The sequence below is a fragment of the Acomys minous genome, assembly GCF_964271855.1.
Source record: "Acomys minous genome assembly, chromosome: 19".
In the NCBI taxonomy this organism is placed as follows: domain Eukaryota; kingdom Metazoa; phylum Chordata; class Mammalia; order Rodentia; family Muridae; genus Acomys; species Acomys minous.
The window spans coordinates 32756019-32781643 of record NC_140499.1 but is presented as its reverse complement, the minus strand read 5'-3'; the positions used below and the strand labels follow the sequence as shown (position 1 = coordinate 32781643).

At 46.5% G+C, this 25625-nt stretch overlaps 3 protein-coding genes across 5 annotated transcripts in view; 2 read left to right on the top strand and 1 right to left on the bottom strand.

The window, feature by feature from the left end:
• The window catches only part of SUPT20H (SPT20 homolog, SAGA complex component), a 33840-nt gene extending 33343 nt beyond the window's left edge, over positions 1–497 (top strand). Inside the window, exon 26 of the mRNA XM_084769816.1 lies at positions 97–497. Coding sequence (XP_084625942.1) covers positions 97–234 — 138 coding nt within the window. The 3' untranslated portion in view covers positions 235–497. The remainder of the gene's footprint in view (positions 1–96) is intronic.
• On the bottom strand, positions 276–7195 carry EXOSC8 (exosome component 8). Of its 2 annotated transcripts, none has more exons than XM_084769815.1 (11): positions 7060–7195; positions 6432–6468; positions 6227–6290; positions 5787–5860; positions 4760–4805; positions 4037–4142; positions 3905–3950; positions 2830–2926; positions 1535–1655; positions 926–1032; positions 276–626 (listed from the first exon to the last, which is right to left on the bottom strand). In XM_084769815.1, exons 1-11 carry the CDS (start codon positions 7074–7076, stop codon positions 511–513), a joined length of 831 nt encoding a protein of 276 aa, XP_084625941.1. In that variant the 5' UTR covers positions 7077–7195; the 3' UTR covers positions 276–510. The 2 variants fall into 2 exon arrangements, with proteins under 2 accessions (XP_084625941.1, XP_084625940.1); XM_084769814.1 differs by lacking the exon at positions 7060–7195 and adding an exon at positions 6727–7038.
• On the top strand, positions 7166–24650 carry ALG5 (ALG5 dolichyl-phosphate beta-glucosyltransferase). Of its 2 annotated transcripts, none has more exons than XM_084769812.1 (10): positions 7166–7305; positions 10524–10695; positions 10954–11000; positions 12602–12670; positions 13323–13415; positions 15801–15914; positions 16175–16234; positions 20427–20578; positions 22567–22652; positions 24436–24650. In XM_084769812.1, exons 1-10 carry the CDS (start codon positions 7228–7230, stop codon positions 24549–24551), a joined length of 987 nt encoding a protein of 328 aa, XP_084625938.1. In that variant the 5' UTR covers positions 7166–7227; the 3' UTR covers positions 24552–24650. The 2 variants fall into 2 exon arrangements, with proteins under 2 accessions (XP_084625938.1, XP_084625939.1); XM_084769813.1 differs by lacking the exon at positions 7166–7305 and adding an exon at positions 7613–7747.
• Positions 24651–25625: the final 975 nt, after the last annotated feature.

Genomic DNA, 25625 nt, shown 5'->3' with positions numbered 1-25625 from the left:
TCCTCCTTCTCGGACTTGTTTTCATCAGTGCTGGGGAAGCGCCTTGCCACCTTTGCGTTTACTATAGTGATCTCTTTTCTCCCCTCCCGTTTGCAGCAGTTGCGATTCTTGCAGCATCAAATGGCCATGGCAGCAGCAGCCGCACAAACAGCCCAGCTACATCGTCACCGCCATGCAGGCGGCCAGTCAAAGAGTAAAATGAAGAGAGGCATGCCAACCACTCCAAAATTCTGAGCTATTTTTTTCTTCTTTTTTACAAACACAAGACCATTGAATGAAAAGAATTGTATTTTTACTCATTTTTCCTCCTGTCAGTATTTTGCACTGATAGATGTGCACACTTTATACAGAAGCACATGGAGACATGGTTAACCATCTACAGAAATAATGTAAGACGTACTACAAATGTCTTTCAAGAGAATGTAATTTGGTATTTATTTAGTATAAAAAGCCTGTGCACTATGTAACAAATACAAATTTTTACAGCTGTTTTGCAATCGTGGTGGCTGTTCATTTGTGTTTCATGCTCTGAATTACTTCATCCAATAGCTTGTTTACTTCTTTGTGTCTTGTAACTGCTCGACTCATGCAGTCCTGAAGCTTAGCTCCGGTCAGTCCACTCCCACCTAAAAATTACACCAGTGTTCAGTGTTTCCATTATTTTGTGAAAACTGAAAATCATGTCAAATGGTTGTTTTTAAAATCAGATCTTCTAAATCAAGTGTTGTGGTCTCAAGATCTGTAGGTTAGTTTTATGAAGATCTACAGAAGACAGTTATGTCCTCAGTTTCAGAATGACACACAACACTGAAGTAACAAGCCCGTAACTTTAGATTAGCTAAACAGTCAAATACCATACATTACACCTGATACCCACCTACCTATTCCCCACTACAAATTTAAAGCTGCCGTAAAAAGCGCATACCTGGCTTGTGAAGACAACACAGCTTGCCTTCCTCATCCGTTACTATCGTTATGGTTCCTGTTGATAGGTGTTCCTCCTCTCCAGTAGGATCAACTATCAGCAAAGTGCTACATGAAAAAAAAAAGTGTGTGTGTGTGTGTGTGGGGGGGGTGATGTGAATTTGATGAACAGACTAATTTCAAAGACCTGCCTGCTTCAGCCTGGGTATGGAGGAGCTAGTCCAGGACTGGAGCAGAAGCACCCTGCAGTCCAGGACTTACAAACACCTTGCTCTTCAGCTTGGGAACATCAGCAAATACTGAAGATGGTTTCAGAAGATTATACAGTAGTGAGCCTTGGAGCATAGCTCAGCAATGGAGTTCTTGCCTAGTATGGACAGGCCCCATCTATTCTTCCTCATCAGCCAGGAAAAGGGCATAACCCTAGGCGCAAGTGAAGTGAGGACAGAACTAGTCCCGTGCAAGTGGAAGGTCTGGAAAGGAACTGCAGGGCAGGGCTCAAATGCCCCTGCAAATTAGGGTTGTGGCTGCCTGGTGGACATTTCTTACAAAGCAGTTAAGTAACAAGCTATTGACTTAGAACCTAGAATGTTATATGTAGTTAACTTACTCATCAAACACAGCAAAGGAAGTTGCAACTGGGTTTGTTCTGACATTCAAATAACTTTTCTTCTTTAAATTAACGTCTGCTAAAGCAGTTTCTTCATTTATAGTAACTTCAGGCAACTGCACTAGAAAAAGCCAAGTAAACATGTAAAGTGAGTATGGTATGCAGCTTGGTTTCTATGCTTTCTTAACTTTTACCCCCACTTAACTTCTCCCTAACAGTTACTGGTGGATTTGACAGGATCTCACTATGCAGCCCATCTGGCTTGGAATTCACTCTGGGATAGGAGTTGTGTGCTACTCACTTAGTGTCAGCATAATTTTATTTAAGTATCTCTTAACAATTGAGGTTAATATGGGAAAGGAAAACTGCTTCTCAGAACATCTGGTGTTCTGCGCAAGATGATTTTTGTTGTTTTGTTTTCCCCGAGACAGTGTTTCTCTGTGTAGCCCAGGCTGTCCTGGAATTTGCTCTGTAGACCAAGCTGGTTTGTAACCCAAGATTCACCTGCCTTTGCCCCGAGTGCTGGGATTAAAGGTGTGCACCACCACCACAAGCTTGTAGCATCTCCTATTTTACATCCACACTCCTATAGTAAGTGTTGTTCTTTGGCACCATTTATAGCAAAGGAAGCAAACAGGCTGGATTGCTATTTTAATTAAGACTACACTAATATCAGTATTAACCCTGTTTTATAGTCTAACTGGTCTCAAACTGCGATCTTCCTCACCTGGGTGTTGATTACAGGCATGCACAACCATGCCTGGCTTAGTTTTACTATGTTTAGCAATGTAGAATGACCTGGAATACACACAAGTGAAATTTTAAGACATTATCAAGCTAAACTGGGCCCTTTTTAGAAAGCATCACTATCAGAGGTGATATTTATGGTCTGTCTGCATGAGCCACCTACATTACACGTGAGAATCCTCTATCCACGTCAGTGGATTCTAGGAAGGACTGCTGCCCTAATGACTACAAGTGGAGAGAATCCAGGCAGTTCTGAAAGGCTACTGAGCTAAAGAATAGAAAACTAGGAAGTATATTTTAGAAAACTCTGTAAAGTTGACTAATTCTAGGAGCACAGCCTGGGCAAGGTAGTTCATACTTACACTATTAACAGCATTTGGGAGGGTGAGGCAGAAGGGTTGGTCAGGAGTTCAAGGCCAGCCTGGGCTATGGGATACTCTGTCTCACAAAACAAAAATTATGCAAATGATATATCCAGAAGATCTTTAAAAGGTTTTGACCAGCTGGATTCTGATCATATTAACAGGGAAATTATTAAGGTTGCTTACCATTCTTTAAAGCTGCTAACAAAGCAAACGTGCAGGCATCCAAAATGTTTCCATCGTAGTCTAGGCAAATAAGGTCACAGTATAGAACCCAAGCAAGCTAAAATAGTAAAGAAATTAGACCTGATGAAGCATATTGCTGTTTCCTTGGGCCTAAGTATTATACAACCATTGGTTAGACAAAACAAGATAGACTTGAAAGCCTAAAATCTTTTTTTTTTTTAACCTTTATACAGTAGAAAGTCGAAGTGGGAAAGTTAGGAAAGCTGGGCTGACTAGCAAACTGACAAGTGACAAACTTGTCTATTTCCCTAATAAAGCTATAAGTGCAAAGAAAAGTTTTATTCTTGCTCTTAGGTTTGCAAATGAAAGGGCCAGCTGCAACCTGTGTCCTCATAATGTGCAATGTAGATTTCACTGTGCCAGTTGGCACTATAAATTAGCAAGGGAAGCTACTGTAGGAAAATACTATGCTCACAATAAACAACAGCCCAAGCAAAACCTGATGAGCTATAAGGGATAAAAGCTTTTTCTTTTCTTTTTTTAATTGAAAAGGGGTGTGTGTGTAACATTAGCTTAAAAGTTAAGCTTTAGCTGGGGTTGGTGGCACGCACTCAGAGAAGCAGAGGCAGACGAATCTCTGAGTTCGAAGCCAGCCTGGTCTACAAAGTGAGTCCAGGACAACCAAGGCTACACAGAGAAACCCTGTCTGGGGGTGGGGGTGTGGTGTTAGGCTCTAAAAGTTAAGTGTGATGTGTATAACTTTAGCTTAGAAGTTAGCCAGACAGGTAGTGTAGTGCATTATTTGTTAACTGGGCCTGATGGCACACACCTGTAATCCCGGCATTTGGGAGGCTGGGGAAGGAGGATCATCAGGCAAAGACCAGCCTGGGTGCACAGTGTGACCCCATCTCATCCCAGTCAGAAAGGACTTATGAAGCAGTCATTTATACAAATATGGGATGAAATTAACCTTTACAGAAGTCCTTCTAAATTCTAGCCTCAGGGCTCAAGGTTGTTGATTAACCACCATTCCCACATTAGACCACACAGCCATGCAAGCTCAGTCTGCTCTTACCTTGCCTGGAGAGATACATAAGTCCTCTTTCTTAATTATCTGTGAGCTTGATTTAATGAAAAGGATACAATTAATGTGAAGGCAAAACACCTGACAATGAATGATGGTAAAACTTTATCTTAATAGTCTTACTTTTCAATGACATCTGCAATGAACTGGCTGGTGACTTGAGCCTCTTCCCCAGGAGGTCCAGTCCGAAACCTCGATGAACACAGCGGTGGTAGATCCACATTAGGGACTGAAAGAAACACTGCAGCTGTGAACCAAAGTGCACCCTGGCCGCTGGGTCCGTACTACAGATGCCTGGCCATGGGGGACTCTTCAGGGGGATTCTTCTTGGATTGCCAGGCTCAGAGAAAAAGTTACACTTTTCTAATGTTTTTCCATAGCGCTTAAGAAGTTTATTATGCTTCAACCACAGTTATTACTGTTTTTCTGGATTCTTCTCCCAAGTACCTCAGTCTGTAGCAGGACAGTCCTCTGCTCAAACCCAGCCATTAAAGTTTTAAATGTTGGTTCCTACCATAACAAACCCAAAAATAATGCCCAGTATTTTCAATAGAGTGCAGACAGGATTTCAATCTGCAATGACTGCCTTTACCTACAATGACCAGTGGACAAGGACAACTGAGTATGTAAACAAAGACTGCCAAGTTAAGCTCGTGTAATGTACCTCGCCTTGCTGTAACCTTCTGATAAGCAGAAAGCTTTTTGTGTGTGGTGGTGGCAGTGGTGGCTGGTTCTATTTCTCAACACTGGGAATTGCTATCTCCCTCAATTACCAGGACTTCCCTACAATAGTTAACTTTAAACTTGCTCAAGTATTCATTAAAATTATAAGACCATTTAACTCACCAACATATCCTCTATCGGGAGCATCGACTGGCGGTGCTGCAAATTCCTACAAAGGCCAATAAATGTATTCCAGTGAAAGAAGCCACCCAAACACTACAAAGACATTGTAGCCATTCACAGAGGCTGGTCCAAAGACCACACCAGCCACTTAGCCTACGTTTAGCATCTACAGTGCTTGGGGAATTATGGCAGAGGCCCAAGGCCCTAAGGACTGCGGCGCTGCCTTACCAGTGGCTCCCAAGGAGGTTAAAGGGCAGTGTAATCGGACTACGCTACTCATCAGCAAGCATCAGTGGCATTCGGCCTACCCTCTGTGCACTTGTGTGGTAGCTAAGAAGCTGAATTTAATCCCCAAGTGACACTGACACAGCCAGACTTGGGAACTATTAGTGGTCAAAAGTATGTTAACTAGCAATAACCAGCCCAACCCAGCTGTAGCCCCACACCTACTAGAGATCTGGGGCAAGCTATTGATCTTTCCAGATAAACAGAACCTGCCTACTCCCCGGGGGCTATTCCTAAGGCCCTAATGAGACAGTGCCATTAAGCTCCCAGCATAAACCTGGTAAGGAGTGTGTGTTCTGACAGGTACCACTCCATCCTGACCACAGACCTAAACCAGCAAAGCTGCTCAGTGTAGCATCAGGAAGCACAAGCTTCGTCATCACGCCTGCCTGCCTTCTGCTCAGACGCTGAGACTGGTGATCCTGCAAAGTACCTTTTTAAAAAGGTGCTCCAAGTGCAACCGGTCAGCAGATGGCTACTATTCCCATGTGACTGGCATACGCTATCAACGGCTAAAAGAAATCACAGTTCAAAGACCACACTGCCAAGGTGCTGAGGATTCACTCTCAATTGTTTGCCGTATAAAAACATTAGTGACATGTTTCAAAACAGAGAGCACGCACACATATACGCAAAACTTGGGGAAATTATAATTCTAAATACTGACCCCTGGTTAATCACAACCTCGCAAGCATGAAACTAATTTGGAATTCAGCCATCAGAAGACATGCAGTAAACCTACCGCTTTAATGCCACAAATGACCGTGGTGTTCCCCAGTTTCACTAGAGCTGACCCGTCCGCCGTGCTCACTGAACCTGGTAAACACAGGATTTATGAAAAATAAGAAAAGTTTCCTACAAAGCGGTTTAAATGCTTTAGTCTGTATGGTTATCTTCCTAGACTTTTCTTCAGGTGCCTCTGGAGCTTTTGACAGGTTCAGGTCAGTGACTTGAAAATGGTATTACTACTTAATGTCTTTTTTTTTCTTTCTTCTGTCTCCCAATTTGAACAAATTATGTTTAGATCAACTACAAGGTTGGTGTAATGATAAAAATCTCTTTAACACCAGCAAATGCCTTTGATATAGTACAGTTGACTGGAAATTGACTTTAGGTTGCACAAAAGATAAACAGGGCGGGAAGTAGGGGGGGGGCGATTATTGTCCCATCCAGCCGCTTCACCTATGTTGACAGTTGTAGTTCTGAATTCACCAAGTTCTCTTCCATCAGGGCGGCAGTTTTCTTTCTAAATGTTTATAAGGAAATAGATTATATATGTAGTATTTCGCTTATGCAGTAGTAAACACATTAAGCCCCATTAATGTAAATGAACTAAAGCATGACATTTTTACTCACAGATCTAAGGTACAAAATCACCTTTACTCACCAAAAACCTCCTGTAATACTCTAGCGGTTCCACGGTTCTGAAACATGTTTAAAATGTAAGTTAGTGCACCTTACAGGATAAACTCAGAACTTAAGTGTTGAGGCATCAAGCTCCACACGCTTAGGCTTCTGAAACGGCGTTAACCATATTCATAAAAGCCTTACAGTAGCCACCGGTTTTCATCAGTGATCTTAGCTGCGACCTAGTCATCCAAGGCTCTTGCCACATGGATGTCAACATCAGAAGCAGGAGACTTAGCGTCTGACTTAACGCAGTAAGCCTCAATTTGCGGTACCTGTTAACTTGAATGGCCACGGAAGAGTGTATTTTTACAGTTTGGGGAGGTACGTTGGGCCTCATCAACTAACCAAAAGTTACAGCAGACACCAGTTTGCAAGTTACACGCGTGGGCGGCTTTGGGTTTAACCAGAGCGCCCTTAAAGGTTTCATGGTCCCTTCCGGAGGCACCACTGCCTGGAAAGCGGCGTGACTCTCGGTCGGAACCGTCCTGGGTGCGCTGTCCCTCAGCGCCTGCACGGGTAGAGTCCAGGAGGACTCGGGGCGCCCCCGCCCGCCGCCATGCGCCACACCCGCACCGCGGCCTTATTTTGCGCGCGCCGCCACTCACTTGAAACCGGCCGCCATCTTCCCGCCCGTACTGCGCCTGCGCAGCCCTCCGCGCCTGCGCCCTTCCCTCGCAAGGCGTGCGTCCTGCCCGGGAGACTTTGAGGAATCCTGGGGTTAGAGAAGCGCCTCCTTCCGCGGGGAGGGGCTGCTGTGTTCCTGGACACGGAGAATGAACACCAGCTCCGGCTGGCCCGAGCGTCCCGCGAGCACCTGGTTAGGACCAGGCCAATGGCGGGGAAGCGCCGGGGTCCGTACTGCTCACAACCGATCGCTACGCTAGCCTCCGAGGTCCCACGCCCCGGTCCCCACGGGCCGGCGCGCACGTGCACATGCATACACACGCGCGAGACTAAAAGGGCTCACTCCGAAACAGTCCACGGCGCCAGGCATCCTTAGATGGCTGCACTGCACGGCGTGTGGGTGAGGGTGGAAGCGCTGTCAGTTCGCAGATGTCCAGGGGTTTTACTCGCTGAACTCGGGGACCGGCCCTGCAGTCCTCGTGGGAGCCACGCGGGGTCGCTGCGGGCGGCGGTCTCAGGCCAGCGCGGCCTCTCCTGCGGGGCGGGGCGGGGTGGGGCGGGGCCGAACGCCGAGCGGCGCTTCCGCGAGTGTGGCGCTACGGGATGGCTACGCTGCTGCTGCAGCTGGTGTGGCTCGGCGTGGCGCTGGCGGTGGCCGCGCTCATTCTGGTGAGACTATGGTGGAGTCCCGTGCTCCGGGTGTCCCCCTCCGCCCCTCCCTCTCGTGCACGGGCCCCTTGCACCCAGATACCCTGAAATCCTTGGCCTTTTGTCTCCCTATTGGAACCTCTGTCCGAGTGCCCACCTAGCTTTCCTGGACCCCTGTCCCTGAACACCCACGCACCCGCCCAGCCTGTCACCACCCCCAGCCTTCCTCCTCTGCCTCCCGTGTGTCATGTGCTGCAGCAGAGCAGTGGACCCAAAAGACTAGGGACGATGGGTAAGCGAGAGACAGGCCCAGACCTCTTTCTGTTCCTATTGGGCCAGGGGTCGTTTTTGCACAAGAATCAGGCACCCTAGCATTTTCTTTGCCATTCCTATAGAAACATTGCAGACGTCCGCTGGTAATGTAGAAGAGGGCAGATTTGCCAACTGAGCTCTGCCATATAGTTTCAAAGGAGCCCGTCACTCAGTCAGTCAGAAAATGGAGATTTTTAAAAAGCTTTCTTGATAGTAAGACTAGATGGCTGGACAGCTGGCCAGGAAGGCCTCTGCCGCCTTGTCATATTAGTTACATGCACAGTCTAGGGGTTGTGTAGCCAGATGACTTTGCTGCTGGGTGTCTTGTTGAGCCAGGCTCCCTCTCTTACTAAAATGCCTTCTTTAAAGGCTTGGAACTGTGGGCACAGTTCTGGGTTGTGGCCGCCTTGCTTTGAATCTGTTGTACAGATGAGTGCGTGCACGATCATGTGTGGACTGTATACTAGGACCCACTGGCTTGCATTGGCAGAGGTACCCTTAATCTTACTGCATGCATATTGCACTTGGTGTACCGCGCGTTGCAACTGGAAACTCACCTTATTTCCATCCACCCGCTAGCATTCTTTCAAAAAAAATTATTTTTAATTCCAAATAACATTTCATCTCTAACTCATCTGCATTTATTTCTATAAAGACCCTCCTCTAGAAGCTTTAATAAGGTAATTCCAACTGTCTTTAAAACCTGCTATTCCTGTGTTTCCAACTTCCCTGTGAATTTATACTCTTGGGCTTGCCAGTATGCATTTCACGGATTGCCTTCCTGTGTCTCCTTACCTTTGCCCTTTAGATTTCTTGTACGATTTGGAGATTTAATTAAATGTATGTGTGACTCTTTGGTGGGTTTAGGTTTTTTGGGGGGGGGGTTGGTTTTGGTTTTGGTTTTTAAATGAAAAGCCCTCAGGTACCCAATCACCTGAAAGACCTTTACATATGGAAGCACACGTTTTTTAAGATGATAAGCTGTTTGGTAGCCAGCTTTTATTTTTGCATTACTACAGCCTTAAGTTTCTCTACGTTGCCACTCACTGCAGTGACTATTCTTCTCGTGCTGCGAGGCCTTCCTCAGGGGCCTGAGAAGCATCTTCAAGTGACCCCCCCCCCACACACACACACCTGTCCCCTTCCATGCAGCCCTCCTGGTTACAGATAGATTTTGCTTTCTGTGGGACATGCTGTGTTGGCATACACCTTCTCACCCCAGATCCAGGTTAATTGTTTTCTCAGGAGCATTGATTGCCCTCCGTGGAAAACTGAATTCAGAAGTCACAATCTGGGCAGTAGAGTGCACTGCCAGGCTCTTTATTTTTTATTTTATTTTATTTTTTATTTTTAAGTGTGTACACATGAGTGCAGAAGCCAGGGACTTTGGTCCCCTGGAGCTTGTACTTTCAATCAATCAGTTACAAGCCACCATGTGGGTGCTGAGAACTGAGCTAGGTCCTCTGCAGGAAGAGTCAGTGTTCTCAACCCCTGAGCCCTCATAGGAGGACTCTTAACTATTGCTGTGGCTGCAGTCCCTGTGCCCACACCAGTACGCACATAGTAGGGGACTAGAGATGGCCATCAAAGTACAGTAGAGCAGAATTTCAGATGTGTGCAGCTCGTTTTGAAACAAAGTTCACTGACACAATTTATGACTCGTTACCACCAAAGCCAGCTTCCCAAGTAGATGTAAAGGGCACCTATGAGTTTGGGTCTTAATATTTATTTTTTATTGTGTGTGTGTGAGTACCTTGCTTGAATGTATGTATGTGCAGTGTGTGCATGCCTCGTGTCCTCGGGGGCCAGCAAAGGGTGCCAGACCCCTTGGGACTAGAGTTATGGATGGTTGTAAGTAGCCACGTGGATACTGGGGACCAAACCTGGGTTCCTTGCAAGAGCGGCTAGTGCTCTTAACTGCTGAGCCATCTCTCCAGCCCCAGGACCCTACAAGTCTTATACGTTCCTCCAGAAGATGCTGCGTTCTCAATTCAAGTCAGCGATAAGCAGCAGAATATGTTCTTAAGCATTATGGTCTCTCCTGTAGGGCTCCAAGGAAACCTGTCCTCCATAGGCTGAGCCTGTTTGGCCCTTCCATATTACAGCTGTCATATGGATTTGCCCTCTCTTGTACATGCTCCTGAAATGGTACCTCGCTGTCCATTTGTAAGAGTAGGCTGGACTTCCCATATTGATGCTTGGATAGGGCATAGCAGGGGCCCGAGGAATGAAAGTGGAAACAAGGCCTCTTAAAGCATTTAGCACATTACTAATGGGGACAAGGACAGTTGTCAGTCCCTGAGGGGCTGTTTAGGGTGCTAGCTGCCATACAACATCAGAATCACCCCATAACACTGCTAAAGAGTCAAACCTGAGACTACATATTATTTACTCCCATGCCCCCCCCAAAAGTTCAACTGATAATGTCTTAGAACAACAAATATTAAGAGATCAGTGTAACCTGTTTTTTCATGTCTGCCTTTAGGTTTCCATTGTTGCGTTTATAACTGCTACAAAAATACCACCGTGTTACCAACACGAGGAAGAGAAATTCTTCCTCAATGCCAAAGGCAGGAAGGAACCTTTACCCAGCATCTGGGACTCACCTACGATACAGCTGTCTGTTGTAGTGCCTTCCTACAATGAGGAAAAACGGTGTAAGGTCTATTTGAGTTTGTTTGCTAATGGGCCATGTGGGAAGAAATGGGAGCGTGCAGTGTTTGCTCTTGCTGCACGCAGTTCCGCTGTGTAGTTGGAGCTGTGATTGGGAGGAGGGGACAGTGAGATGGCAGGATTGAAGTCTCCTGGAGAAGTAATATGATGAGGCCAGGGGACATTCTGGGTGAGAACGGAGCGTGCTGGGGCGAGCTAACTCACTGTCAAAAGCAATCTATAAAATATGTTTTTCCCTTTAGTGCCAGTGATGATGGACGAAGCCCTGGACTACCTAGAGAAGAGACAGGTATCAGTCTTTTTTCAGTGTCACGTTTCCTGTTAAAACTAAAGCTGGTCACCGATAGATCGTAGACCCCAAGCTAGCCGCGTCATGAGGGGGCAGCACTCATCTCTGGGCCACTTGTGGCTCAGCCTGCTGCTGGCTGTCAGCGAGCAGGCCCAGCGTGCAGCAGGCTACCTCCAGCAGCAGACAAACCAGGAAGCTGGCATTTCTCTCATGTATACCCTCCCCACCTCCTAACTCTCTCTTGCTTGGTGATGTGTTATAGATTACATGCCAGTGAATGTGTACAGACTCATTTCTGTGATATCTTTAAAAAGAGGGTGTGTGTGTGTGTGTGTGTGTGTGTGTGTGTGTGTGCGCGCGTGTGTGTGTGTGTGGTCACAGAGAGATCCATTAGAGTCTTCGTAGCATATTCTTGTGAGCATTGTTTCTCAAATGAATGCACATTAAGCAATATAAAATTACAGTCTTAAAAAACTTTAAAACCATAAACCAGTTATACAAAGATAAAATACTTTAGTACAGAATTATTGGGTTTATTTACACTTAAGCATACATGCTAGGTGGACACACTGCAGGGGTTGCATACTCAACCCTAAAAGATATATACATCTTTTTTTTTTTTTAATGCTTTCACTTTTGTACTCAGAAGCATACTCATTCACATCTCTAGGGACAGTTAAAGATGAAGTAGGCTTTATAGCTCGGTCTTTTTCTGTCTCTCTGTCTAGAAAATCCCTTATTTTGATTCACATTGCTTTGGGTTTTAAGGCCGAAAGGGACAATAATAGACTCAGAACTTAAGTGTGAAGTAAGTCAGAAGTGAATTGGGCTTCTGCAAAGCTGCGGAGTGATGCAGCCAAGTCGAATTTTCCTCTGACCTCTGACCTCATGCATGTCTCCTTCCTACCCTGCCCTAGTGTCCCAAGTGCATGCTTTTTCCTCACTTGCGGTACGGGACAGGTGAGGGCACTGCACACAGAGCTGTTAGTGTTAGCGTGGTCCCAGCTTCTGTTGTACCCATCATCTGTCCTGCTCCTCCTGAGCCCTTTTAGTTCATGTGGTTTGTGTACTACTGTTTGTATTTGTCCCTAGCAACACTAGAACACTTATTGCTTAAATTACAACTTTGTTAGGGCTAGCAAGGTGTCTCAGTGGGTAAAGGAGCTTGCTGGGCCAGCCCAATGACTTGCATTCAATTTCTGAGAACCCACAGTAGAGGGAGAGAACCAATATGCATGTACACACACACACGCACACACACTAATAATAATAATTTTAAATTACAGTTTTACAGACTGGCAAGGTAACTCACTGGGTAAAGGCCCCTGCTGCCAAGCCTGACCACTTGAGTTGATCCCTGTGACCCACACTGTAGAAGTGGGTGCACATACAGAGATCAGAGGACAACCTTTCCTCAAAAACAATCCTCCACAAGTTGGCGTCCGACCTCCATATGTGCACCATGGTTGTGTCCCCCACCCCATACTGTACATGTATGCATGCACACACAAATATAAATGAAAATTAAAAACCACTTAAAACTTTACTGTTCTCTATCATAATTTAACCAAATTATGATTTGTAATTTTTGCTTCTTGAAGAAACATGACCCCACATTCACCTATGAGGTGATAGTCGTTGATGATGGCAGTGAAGACCAGACTTCAAAGGTAAATATATGTGCTCTTAGAATGGCTGCTTGATAGAAAACTGAGAGTCACTTAGTGCATGTGGGGTGTACGTCTACTTGCAGGAGGAACCCAAAGCTGTGCTCATAACTTTCTGTCCTACTTTTACTTCTGTTGCTAGTAAGATGCCCTGACTGAGAAAGCAGCTTTGGGGAGAAGGGGTTTATTTGGCTCACAGGCTCCAGTTCATCATGCTGGGATGTCATAGGGGCAGAAGTCAGCTGGTCACACCGCATCCACAATCGAGGGTAGAGAAAAACAAATGCGCCCACAATGTCAGCTTGCTTGCTTGTCACACAGCTCTTGGGGCCTAGCCTAGGGAATGATGCCACCCACAGTGGGCTGTGTCTTCCCCCATGGATACGCCAACGACCAGCCTGACCTACATAGGTCCTGTTGAGACTCTGGTCACAAGAAGGGTGAGCTGAAGTGGTGTCTGGGAATCTGAGTTATGTTCACCTTTCTGTGTATACTGATTATATGCATCTTAACTGACAGCGATTGCACGTGTTTAGGGGGCACAGTGTGGCATTTAGTATGTGCATATAACATGTTCTGATCACATCACAGTAACTCATATCTTTGACATCAGTCCTCCAAGCTAACTGTATTCTGACTTTTATGTCACCGACAGGTCGCTTTGAAATACTGCCAGAAATATGGAAGTGACAAAGTACGAGTGATAACACTGGTGCAGAACCGAGGGAAAGGTGGTGCTGTTAGGATGGTAATAATTCACATTTTTGTTTAAAATATAAAGGTATTTCAGTAACCTTTTTCAGCTTATAACCACATATCAAATATCAGTATTTTAATCTATCAATAACTGTAATAACTACAGTTTTGACTTGCCAAAGTCTAAGCATCATGCTCTGTAGATGACTCAGAAGATGTTTGTGTTGAATTTCCCACTGTCTTTGCTGTGGCTAGAGTGGCTTTGCTTACAATGGAGCAGCATGCTCTTGTGTGTTGATCTTTCCCATGGGAAGGAACCGCAGAGCCTGGTGGCCTGGACTCAGGTGGATCCTGGCGTGGCTGATGTGGCAGGGAAGACAGGCACTGCAGGAGTGGAGTGGAGGAGGGGAGACTGGGCAGAGGCTCAGGCGAGGCGCCTACAAGGCCTAGGCCAGAGTAGTTGTTTTCAGCCAAGGCCTGTCAGACAGAAACCAAGCTAAACTGAAAAAAGGGCCAAAGAACCCAATGCATGAAAAGAAAATCCAGATAACATTCCTTTAGTGGCTTGTCTTTTCCCTGAAAGAGAACCCGAGAGGTAAGCAGTAGGACTCTGTTTAGCTCTGTTGTCAGCAGAGGCCCTGGCACTCACCTTTCACCTCTTCCCTGTGAACACAAAGTGACTCTTAAGAGCATTTCCCGTCACTTCCATGATCCATCCAGACGGGGGAGTAAAATACTTCCCCCAAACTCCACCTGGTAACTTGGTCACATCTCAGGGGCCAGGAAAGTGTCACAGCCGTCCTGGTTCCTAGGGAGAAGGAGGATTGTTTTCCTTATTTCTGGTTTGTCTCTTTTCTTTCCTGTTTTGTTGTGGTGGTTGTTTAGATAGTGTCTTCCTCAGCCCAGGCTGGCCTTGAACTCAGAGCAATCCTTCTGCCTCAGCCTCCCAAGAGCTGAGATTACAAGTTTGTGTCACTATGGCCTGCTGATACTTTCTGTTTTTACATTTTCATTCTTGACAAATCATTGTTCCTTCTGAAAGGAGGAAGTCTTGAGATGTGGTGTGAGCCTTGGGGGTGGCGACCCGCAGTGTGGGCCACAGGAGGATGCAAGGGCATGTGCGCTCAGATCAGAGCTTTGGGCCAAGGAGCATTTGCCTGTTTGTTTGCTTATGTCTGACTGAGCTAGCCGGGCTTATAAATAATACATGTAAATTTAAAAACAATATGTCTGAATAAAACATTTACCCTGGAAAGATGGCCCAGCCCTTAAGAGCACTGACTGCTCTTGCAGAGGACCCAGGTTTGGTTCCCAGCACCCACATGGCACCTCACAACCATCTGTAACCTCTTCTGGCCTCTGCAGGCCCTGTATGTACGTGGTGCATGTACGCATATGTAGTCAAAGCACTCATACACATAAGATTAAATCTTTTTAAAAATTGATAGCATATGTTGTAGAAAAGTACGTGTTTCGTTTTACATTTTCATACAAGGAGATAATGTAAACTAATCACACACACACACACACACACACACACACACCCACACACACACACACCCCACTGCCACTCTTGGCCTCCTCACAGTGTTCCCTCAGTGCCTTAGACTTAACCAAGAGTAAGACTTGAGAAAAAGTCATCGGCCATCACCTAGTGTAGTATTTATGAGGTTTAGTTTATTTGCACTGTGGTGGTGACAAGACATAAAGGGGCCAATGCACAGAGGCTGCCATGAGTCGGGTGAGGCATGCTGAGGAGGAGGCTGGCTTCAGCAGAGGCTCAGTGGTCAAAAGTTCTGCACATGTGTCGATGAACGTGCAGTCAGGGCTGATGCTGTCAGAGCAGCTGTGTCGCTCACGGGCACAGCACAGAAACCAGGAGTTTGTAAGCAGCTAATTTCCCTGTGCAGCAGGCGCATGGTTTGCGCTATTGGCCAGAGCTGATTTTACCAAGTGTCAGATGCCGTGATGGGCAGTAAGAAGTGTAGGGTGTGAAGTCCGTGCCACTGCCTTTGCCCTTAATAAGGAAACTAACTTCTTAGCTTGTACTACTAAGAACGTGAGGCTTCAGACTGGAGAGCCTCCTGCTTCTGCCTCCTGCCGTGGGGGTTACAGATGTGCAGGGCGGGTGTGCTGTCTCTGTTCAGACCCTGTCAAGGACAGCTTCTCTTGTGTGTTGCTCAAGAGTCACACGAGCACCTACGCTAACGTGGGACACATAGAACAGCGGTGTGATGGGTGTCCGGCTTAGGAGGCGTGGAAAACTGTTGGTTTCAACACAGAAATAGACAGTAGAAACGTGTGGGGATGTTAGATCCTCCTCACAATGAACTTTGGCCTCCTTCTGCCATCCTGGGTATTTAGAATGAACTGAGAAGACACTGAGTTTGAGCATAATTATAAACAACCTTCTTTCTCCCGGAATGTTTGCACGCAGGGTGTCTTTAGCTCTCGAGGAGAGAAGATCCTCATGGCAGATGCTGACGGTGCCACGAAGTTTCCAGATATTGAGAAATTAGAAAGGGGGCTGAGTGATCTTCAGCCATGGCCGGTGAGTCCAAGGGCATGCTGGAGGGGGAGCCAGGAGCACGGAGCTCAGACGCAAAGTGTCAGAGCTTACCTAAAGTTTAACTTCCTTTTGTGTAGAGGCCTCACTACATAGAGCAGGCTGGCCTCGAACTCACAGAGACCCACCCGCCCCTACCATCCACGTGTTGGGGCTAAAGGTGTGCGCCACCACACCCAGCAGTGTCCTCTTAGTAAGTGTGATACTTAAATATTAATGAGAAAACGGTGTTCCTTTTCCCTCAGGAACAAATGGCTATCGCTTGTGGTTCTCGAGCTCATCTGGAGAAAGAATCAATTGCTCAGGTGAGGTTTTCCTGAGCTGCCATGCATAGTACTGTATTGACCTTTAACCCCTTTTTACTTACACATACATGCCTGACAGGAAATGGGTTCCTATGTTTTCTCTAAAAACTGAGCTTCCCTTCAACTTCATTGAAGTTTATGAACAATTAGCACATTTTAAATCAGTTGGTTTCTTTCAGTGTGCACAATGGGTAGAGACTTTACCTCAGGATGTAAGAGCTCTTAGAGAGGTTTATAAGACACAGAGTATCATTCAATAAAGCAGGCTTTTCTTAAATATATATTTTTTTCTATAGTGTGTGAGTCTCCTCTCCTAAATCAAAAAACAACAACAAAAAACACAAAAAAATGGAACAAGCTCTGAAACATTCCTAGTCCTGAGCTTTTATGGTAAGTTCTGTTCAGAGAATATTTTGAGTTTTGCTCAGAGTTTTGCTCAGGAAAACACTTCGCTGAAGATTGTCCCTTTTAGAAAGCTACAAATCACCTGAGACCCAGGGTGGAGGCTCCTCTTTTGTGGGCCACACTAAAAAGCCAGAGCAGCCTGAAGGGTAAAGCTGTTTGGTGAGGAGCTGTCTGTGCGTGTTGAAGATGCAGTCAGGGCTTTTCACTGAGGTGTTGAGTGGCAAGGCCAGTATCTGTCAGGCTCACAGAGGTTCACCAGTAGGAGTACAGCCGGTGTTGCTGGTGTGTGGCCAGGATTAATGGGGAATTGTACGCTAGTCCATCTGTCTGAATCAGACTCCAGGATGAGAGCAGTGTCCTGGGTTTGCAGCAGGTCCCAGGCACTTGTGTGTACCCCTCCGTGGTTCTGAAATGGGGTAAACTGTGGAGACACTGACAGTGAAGGCACAAACCCCTCACAAGAGTTGAAGCCACACTCTTTTGTTGAAGGACAAGCAGGCAGAGTTCACGGGGGAGCAAGGAGAGTGCTCCTGCAGCTGAGAGAGCACTCAGGCAGAGGTCCCCTCGACCAGTGTCTCAGCCTTCCTCGTGCTGCAGAGGTCCCCAACCATAACGGTGTTTCATTGTACTGCACAACCGCAACTTTGCTACAGTTATGAGTCGTGGTGTAAATGTCTAATATGTGGCCCTGTGAAATGGACTTTTGGTCTTCAAAGGGGTCAGAACCCATAGGCTGAGAACTGTTGCCCTATATGCCCCATTTCTCAGAAATAAACTTTTTATGTATATAATATTTTTCTTTTATGTCTGTGAATAGTCTGCCTGCATGTGTGTCTGTGCAGTGTACTACTCATGACTGGCTCTTGCAGAAGAGGTCACTGGATCCCTGGAGCTAGAGATACAGATGTTTGTGGGTGCTGGGAACCAAACCCAGGACCTCTGCTAGAACAGCCAGTGCTCTTCACCCCTGAGCCATCTCTCCAGCTCCAAAATAAACAATCTACTTAGTATCCTGTATTCCATGCAGTTCTCATTAGTGCTGAAGAAGGTTAACCTGCTAACCACGGGACTGTCACTATTCTAGACATTTAATATAGAAAGCTGAGAAACGGGCAAGTCTGACGTCACTGTTATATATACATGAGAGAAAGAGGAAAAAGTGTGTACCCAAGAGGCTTAGGAGTTGCTGAATTCCGTGATGGGAAATGTAACTGAGTCCCAGCTAGTAGCCTGACAATGCAGACTGCCGTGGGGTATGTATGTAAAGTATTTATTATGTTGTATAACAGGAGGATGTTGTTGTGAACACAGCATAATTATCTCTTTAAAAGAACAAAATTTGCTTTGCAAATGAAAATAGGCTGACATTAATTGAAAGAATTTGTGGGTAAACTTTTTTCTTTTTAAAAATATGAAGCCCCAGTACCCAGGAGGCAGAGGCAGGCAGATCTCTGTGAGTTCGAGGCCAGCCTGATCTACAAAGTGAATCCAGGACAGCCAGAGCTGTTACACAGAGAAACCTTGCCTTGGAAAAACAAAAAAACAAAAACAAATAAAAATATGAAGCATGAGGCTGGAGAGATAGGTAGGTGGGTACAAGTGCTGGCACATCTTGCAGAGGATCTAGGTTCAGTTCTTGTCTCCCACTCGGTAGTTGAAGTCATCCATAACCCCAGGTCCAGGAGATCAGTGCCTTCTCTGGAACTGCATGCATGTGCATATACGGGCATGCAGGCAAAGCACTCACATACATAAAATAAAAATTTGTTTAAATTATTTAATGTTAAGGACTGTGGGGCAGTGCTAACCTGTTTTGGTGAAAGGGAAATGAGGAATGGGGAGCCATTGGAGTCATCCAGCCGGAGAGAGGCGGCCTCTGCGTGCTGGTGGTGCCTGTATGCTTTGGCGCTTGGTCATCCTGCAGTACTGAGGCTTGAAGCCAGGGACCTGTGTCCTCCAGGCCAGTGCCCCACTACTGTGCTTCAGGCTAGTGCTCCACTACTGTGCTCCAGGCCGATGCTCCACCACTATGCTCCAGGCCAGTGCTCCACCACTGAGCTGCATCCTCAGCCCTTTGGTTTTATTTTTAATGCTTTTAAGTTCTCTTTACTTGGAACTTCCATTAGTCAAAGCTGGGCACAGTGGGGCTCCCAGCACTCTGGAGGTTGAGACACTGCCAGGACTCTCCCAGGTCTACATATTTATAATGTGTCTTGTTCCGTGTCCATTTCTTCACCTCCTAACCTAGTGCTTGATTTGGGGCTTCTGGCCACCCGTACAAAGGATGGACTGATCTGCTCCCTGGCAAGTAGGACTTGCCTACTGCATTGCTTCTTGTGACTGTCACCCAGTGGGAGTACTGTCTAGACCATTATAATCCTGTACCTGTCTTATGGAAAGCTGCCTCCAGGAGACACATGGCATCTAGTCAAGGAGTGAGGGCACAGCCTGTCATTTCTCTTCAGACGCTGCACATAACATAAGCTATGGGGCCCAGTCTGAGGACAGTGAAAAAAAGTCAAAGAATTAAGGTGTTAAACAGCAGGTGGAGTAGCAAACAGAATAGGAGTAGCAGTGTTAAACAGCAGGTGGAACAGCAAACGGAATAGGAGTAGCGAACAGAATCGTGCCCGGATGCATTTTTTCTGAGAGTTCACTGTGTCCCCGGTATCAGCCCCTCTGCTGCTGCTCTCCAGGAGGACAGGCGAGGTACTTCACGTACTTTGGAGGCCAGAAGAGGGCATCAGATGCCGGGGAACTGGAGTTACAGATGGCTGTGAACCACCATGTGGGTGTTGGGAACTGAAGCCAGGGCCTCTGCAAGAGCAGCCAGTTTTCCAGTTCCTGAGCCACCTCTCAAGCCCCTGTTACAATTTCATGTGTGTTAGAAATCAAATACATTAAACTCGACTTGTGGACACCACACCTTTTTAATAAACGCCTGGGTTCTAAAATAAGGCATAGTGTTATCACAGCAAGCGTAGCCATTAGTGTGCTTCCCTGTGCCCTTGCACGTCACAGCTTGCAGGTCTTGTTTTTCATCTTTAGTTTTCATTTTCCTGCCTTTCAGTTTGTTTGTCTCTTTCCTCAGTGTAATTGCTCTTTTGGGAGTTTAAATCGCCCCCCCCCCATGTTTATTGCAAGTATTTTATGAGGAAAGCAGATGTGAGCTTCCCAGAGGGTCCTGAGATGAGCTGTCCCACCCCCACCTGCCATCAGAGTGATATTAGGATTGCAGGCGAGAGAGGAGCAGGCTCTGTCTCCCTGCCTGCATGTTCCCGGTGGAGCTGCGGTGAGAGTAAAGCCTCGGCCTTCCTTATAAAACTCAGAGTTCCGGTTACTCTCTGCCAAGTGCATGGTTTACACCTTTGGCATAATTCTGTTACTCTCCTAAGGACTCTGAAGGGTAGATGCCTTTCCCCTCTGTAGCTCAGGAGACAGTTACTGTAGTTTCACCAAGTCTGTCTTGCTCATCAGCCAGGACTCAAGTCTGCTCTCTGGGCACCTTTCTTTGTCTTTATTGTCATTCTGTTTGGTGATGATTTAAAAACAGAAGCAGCCAGGTGAATGCGGTGCCTGCCCAGATCCTGTGCGTGTGCTTTCAGACTCAGGCCCCAGGGATGAGTAGCTTCTTCTTACAGGCCTGCTCTTGAAGCAGCATCCTGCTCAGAGTGCCTGCAGCCCCATGCCATCCAAACAGGAGGCGCACCAAGTCAGCCGCATGTCTAAGTGCTGTTCCCAGTCTCTCCCAGAAGGAAAAATCATTTCTCTTTTGCCTTTGTTTTAGCGTTCTTACTTCCGTACTCTTCTTATGTACGGCTTCCATTTCCTGGTGTGGTTCCTTTGTGTCAAAGGAATCAGGGACACACAGTGCGGATTCAAATTGCTGACCCGAGAAGCAGCAGCCCGGGCCTTCTCGTCTCTGCACATTGAGCGATGGTAAGTCTCTGAGTGAATGTACCGTGCTACCCAGCAGGCATCCAGACAGTGGGAGCCACACTGACACGTATGCTATCTGTTCACGTAAACATAGGCAACATCAGCCATGAGGCTAGAATATACCGTGTTTCCTTAAGCTTCTTTTCCCCTTTCTCACACACCTTTCCAGAGGTAGGTCTCTCTCCTCTGCCTGGTCATTTGAAAGCTAAGCTGTCTCTCTCTGTCTCACCATCTTCAAACCTGGCTGTTTGCATTACTTTTCTCTGGTGCATTCATCCTTTTCTTCTTACCTTTCTTCAAACCCTGTCCATTGACCCTGCCTTTGTCATTCAGGTCCAGCCCTGGCTGCTGCCTCCACAGCCTTTTCTTAAACATTTTCCTGTGGCTACTGGCTTCATCTTTCCCCGACTTGTCCCTCTGACCTCACAGACTTGTCATTCCTGCCTCCTGACACTGACTCGGCTCCAGCATGTGTCCAGCAGTGGCCACAGCCTGTTAGTTTCTGCCCATCTCCACCAGCACCACACAGCCCCAGGGGTCTTTGAAATCACGCTCGCCCTCTGCTTCAAACCCTGCAGTGGCTGCCCATGACCTGTAGAGATGACTGTAGAGCTCCGCCTGCCTGCGTCTCTCCTCCTCCCCAGCCATGCACAGCTCCACTGCCATCACACCTGCAGTCCTTTCTCCTTTGCGTCATTACGTAAGCCTGATCTCTCTCCTTCAAGCATACACTCTTGAAAGAATGTCCCTGGGAATGACATCTGGGAATGTCACTGAGTTGGAAGAATCCTTGTATGCGTGTGGCCCAGGGCTTCATCGGTACCTTTGTAAGGGTGAGGACGGAGCAGCAAGAGAAGGACTCCCTCCTGACTTGACTTATGAACCTACTCTACCACAGATGGTGCTTGGCACATTGTCAGTGCCTGGGAAGTAATGGTGAAAGGGTCCTCCAGAGAGCTAGTCACAAGCTCTGTGTAACCTGTCCCTCATGGTAGTCGGCACAACTACATAATAAGTCCTGGTTGATGTCTCTACCACATTTGTGCATCTGTGGTTTAAGGTCTGTCATCTTCTCTAGAAATAGGTTTCATATAAACTACAAAAAGTATTCTCTTAAACTGTAGCTTCAAAATTAAAAGTGTGTGTATGTGTGTGTGTGTATGTGTGTGTGTGTGTATGTGTGTGTGTGTGTGTGTGTGTGTGTGATTTCCTAGATTGAAACAGGTGAAGTATAAAGTAGCTGGCCTTAGGTACCAGTGTCTGCTTTTCTTCTGTCGTCCTTCAGCATCCTGTGCTAGTCATTCTCTGCGGTTCCTGGAAAGCTTACCCAGAATTCCCAGTCCCTGCCCTGGCTGCGGCCACAGTACATTGGCTCTTGCTGCCTGGTTTTGCTTTCAGATGAAAATGGTGGAACTGCAGATCTAGTTCTGTGTGAAAGGAGGGATCCAAGTAGGCATGGCTGTAACCGTGTGTGTTGGAGCAGAGTAACCCCTGTGGGTGTCCTGTCACAGCCAGAGCTTTCCAGACTAGGCTTCAGTGGCTGCCGGGGCCCACCTGTTCAAGACAGCACAGGGAAGGGACAAGGACTCTGAATCAGGGACAAAAGCAGGGTCCCTGGCTGCGGGGAGAAAGTGGAGAAGCAGCTGCCAGAGACCAGAGAGTCCTTTCCAGAACCTGGCAGTTCTGTGTCGTGAGGTGGTCAAGGCTGAGATCAAAGCGTCTGTCTTAAGCACACAAGGCCGATTTCATCTGAGGGTTTCTGAGCTGTGCCTGAGGTTCAACATCTCACACTTAAATGTCACATGGCCACACTGAATATCTTGTTCTGGTCCACTAGGTGTCAGTAATTTGACCCTCTGTGGGTCTGGCTTTCTGTTCCGCATAGAAGCTTTAATCTGCCCGTAAGTGTCAACACCTGCCCTGGTAGACATCTGATGATGCCCACACTTGCCTTTTTAAGATAAGCATCAATATATTTTCTCTTTCAGGGCGTTTGACGTAGAACTGCTGTACATTGCACAGTTTCTTCAAATCCCAATAGCAGAAGTTGCTGTCAACTGGACAGAAATTGAGGGTGAGTGCACTGTTTACTTAACAGCTGGTCCTTAGCCTGGCAATACAGTTGTCTGAGTCGGCTGGCTCTGGTCACCCCCTCTCCCTAGCTCTCCACAGAGCCCACTGTGTTCCATCAGATTTCCTCCTGCTATTTTTCCAGACTCTTCTCTGAGTCTTCAGTGGGCCTCTTGCGGGGGCTCCAGTGTTACTAGATGAGTACTAAAAGCCACTGTGTAGAGCTAAGCCACCCAGATCCCTGTGCCCTTGCCTTGGAGGTGGTGGTCTCAGTGTGCTGCCTAGGCTTGCTTTGAACTCACAGACTCCGCTGGTCCCCATCTCAGCCTCCGGAGGGTTGCCTGTGCCTGCACGTAGATGCTGACATGTAAAGGCCTCTAACATCCTCAGCCTGTGACATCCACCGAAACATGTGAGGCGCCTTTCCAACACTATGGCGGTGTGCAGTGAGCTCTCCATTTCTGCGCATTTATTTACCTTGGGAACAAACCCGAAGAGTTCACTCTGTAGGGCTGGTGTCCTGACCAGCTGCAGACCTTTGCAAAGCTTCCTCTCCCCTGTGCATTTCGCCTCCGGCCCCTCTCTGGGAGACCTGCTACAGTAGCAGGTGAGACACCTAAATTCAGATGTCTCTGGGGTATACAGACTACATCGTGTTTATAAAAATGTAAATCCACCATTATTTACGAACCAAAGGGGAAAAACCCTGTGGGCAGTTGAAGGGGGTGGGGATCAAAATCATTTCCAGGTGTGCGCCATGGCCCGTTTCCATCTCAGAGGTAGCTGTGTTAACTATAGTTCTCCCTAGTTTGTCTCTGATTAACAGCAGAGAATGTCTCCAAGATGCTTTAGTGCTCAAGTTCCCAGAAGAAAGCTCAGGGAGTTAAGAAGGGTCTGCTTTGAAGGTGGAGTTTCACTAGACATGAGTGCTGAGCCTTCCTCCCGGGAGGTGCTCATTGCCTGGTTAGGTACCACATCAGTGACCTTGGGGACCAGACATCCAGTTAGGCTGCTGTTCCCATGTAGCTGGGGGGCGGGGGGGCGGGCAGAGCAGCAGGCAGCTGCCATGTGGACACACAGGCATCACTGGTCACTATTGAAGCTGCTCATTGCTGGGTGGGGCTGTGCACACTTGTGACCCCAGGCCTCAGGAGGTTGAGGCAATATGGATCACAAGTTCAGAGCCAGGTTGGGCTAGTAGTGAGTTCAAGGCTTGCCTAGGCTCTGATCCTGTCAGGAGGAGAAGAGAAGAGAGTGGTTCATTTCTGGGCTTTCTCTGTGTCTGTTTATTGCACCCTATGGAATTATTACTTTATTTTCTTTTTAAAAGATGTATTTATTTATTTATACAGTATTCTGCCCACATGTAATGCCTGTCCGCCAGAAGAGGGCACCAGATCTCATTATAGATGGTTGTGAGCCACCCTGTGGTTTCTGGATATTGAACTCAGGACCTCTAGAAGAGCAACCACCAGTGCTAGTGCTCTTAACCTCTGAGCCATCTCTCTAGCTCTAGTATTACTACTCTTCATGAGCTGCTGCTCAGTTCCTAGTGTATGCTCTATGCACAAACCCTTTTCTCCCATGGTCTCTGAAACTTTCATACTTGATAGTCAACTGAGTTTCCTCACACTGACAGGCTTGGTGTGTGTGTGTGTGTGTGTGTGTGTGTGTATGCACACACACATGTGCCCAGGTTCAACCTTAGCCCTAGCCTGACTTTTAGGTTATAATTTTAAGCTGATGTATATTTTTCCCAATTTAATTTAATTTATTTTTAATTGCAGGTTCTAAGTTAGTTCCATTTTGGAGCTGGCTGCAAATGGGCAAAGACCTGCTTTTTATCCGACTTCGGTATCTAACAGGTGCGTGGAGGCTTGAGCGGACAAGAAAAATGAGTTAGTTTTCTGGCAAGACTGGACTGCATTTTTACCTACAGTGTCATGCAATCTTACTTGAAATCAAGATTTTCAATAAAGCTTCAATGGACTTATTCTCACTACCTGACTTTGTATGTTCTTAAGAATTAACTGTCCTGAGGAAACCATGTGATGTCCTTTTAAAATATGTGTCATAAGGCTGGGTGCGGTGGAGTACACTTTTAATCCCAGCACTTGGGAGGCAGAGGCAGGTGGATCTTTGTAAGTTCAAGACCAGCCTGGTCTACAAGTGAGTCCAGGACAGCCAAGGTTACATAGAGAAACCCTGTCTCAAAAAATCAACAACAACAAAAATGTGTCATAAGTTAGATTTTCTTTTATTTAACAGTCTGTATTTTGGCGCCTGTCACTAAGGTTCTGAGAGGAACACTTTAGACTGAAGATAAGAGCCAATTTCTTAAAGGTGCCTGCACAATTTTAACAATCACAATTAAATCACAACCTTGTACTGGTCATTTAATGATGAAGTTGGCTCTGAGTTTGACAGCAGGCTTACCTGTTGTCAGAAAGACTTTGTTTCTGACTGGGGTTGCTAGGAAACTGTAATAAAGGCGTGGCTATGTCTCTGTGCTGAAGGTGTCTGCCTCCTTTTTGTTCACTTCTCTCCAAACTTTGCCTGTGTGTGCTGTGCCATCTTACCCCACAACCTTCCCCTTTAGGATTTATGTTATGTGGAAATTCTGTTTGTTTTTCATCTCTTCTTCCTTTATTTTTCATGGCTGGCATCAAACATTGTTGGCAATCCAGGCAAGTCCATTCCTAAGCTGTATGTCAACTGCGAGAAATCCTTTATCAAAAAAAGTAGTTTTTAAGAAATGATAAGTATACTTACTTGATACCAGAATTTGGGTTACTGTAAGGACCAATACAACTAAAAATAATAAAACAATTAAATTATTTCTGACACAGAGAAACTAAGAATAATGATAGGTGAGATAGTTCTGGTTTGAAATGCATGCTGAAGGCTGATCGGCTTTGTCCACCAATCTTGACTATTTGAACTAATGGAATCTTTCGGAGGTGGCACTTAGGACAAG

Bases quoted from the DNA above. Each gene is read 5' to 3' on its own strand.
- EXOSC8 (XM_084769814.1), bottom strand. From the start codon at position 6,791: ATGAGGCCCAACGTACCTCCCCAAACTGTAAAAATACACTCTTCCGTG. The intron at 4,143-4,759 runs GTGAGTTAAATG...TGTTTCTTTCAG, and splicing joins TCCCGATAGAGGATATGTTG to TCCCTAATGTGGATCTACCA. The intron at 2,927-3,904 runs GTAAGAGCAGAC...TTACTATTTTAG, and splicing joins TATGTATCTCTCCAGGCAAG to CTTGCTTGGGTTCTATACTG.
- ALG5 (XM_084769812.1), top strand. From the start codon at position 7,228: ATGAACACCAGCTCCGGCTGGCCCGAGCGTCCCGCGAGCACCTGGTTA. The intron at 13,416-15,800 runs GTAATAATTCAC...GTTTGCACGCAG, and splicing joins AAGGTGGTGCTGTTAGGATG to GGTGTCTTTAGCTCTCGAGG. The intron at 22,653-24,435 runs GTGAGTGCACTG...TTTTAATTGCAG, and splicing joins CAACTGGACAGAAATTGAGG to GTTCTAAGTTAGTTCCATTT.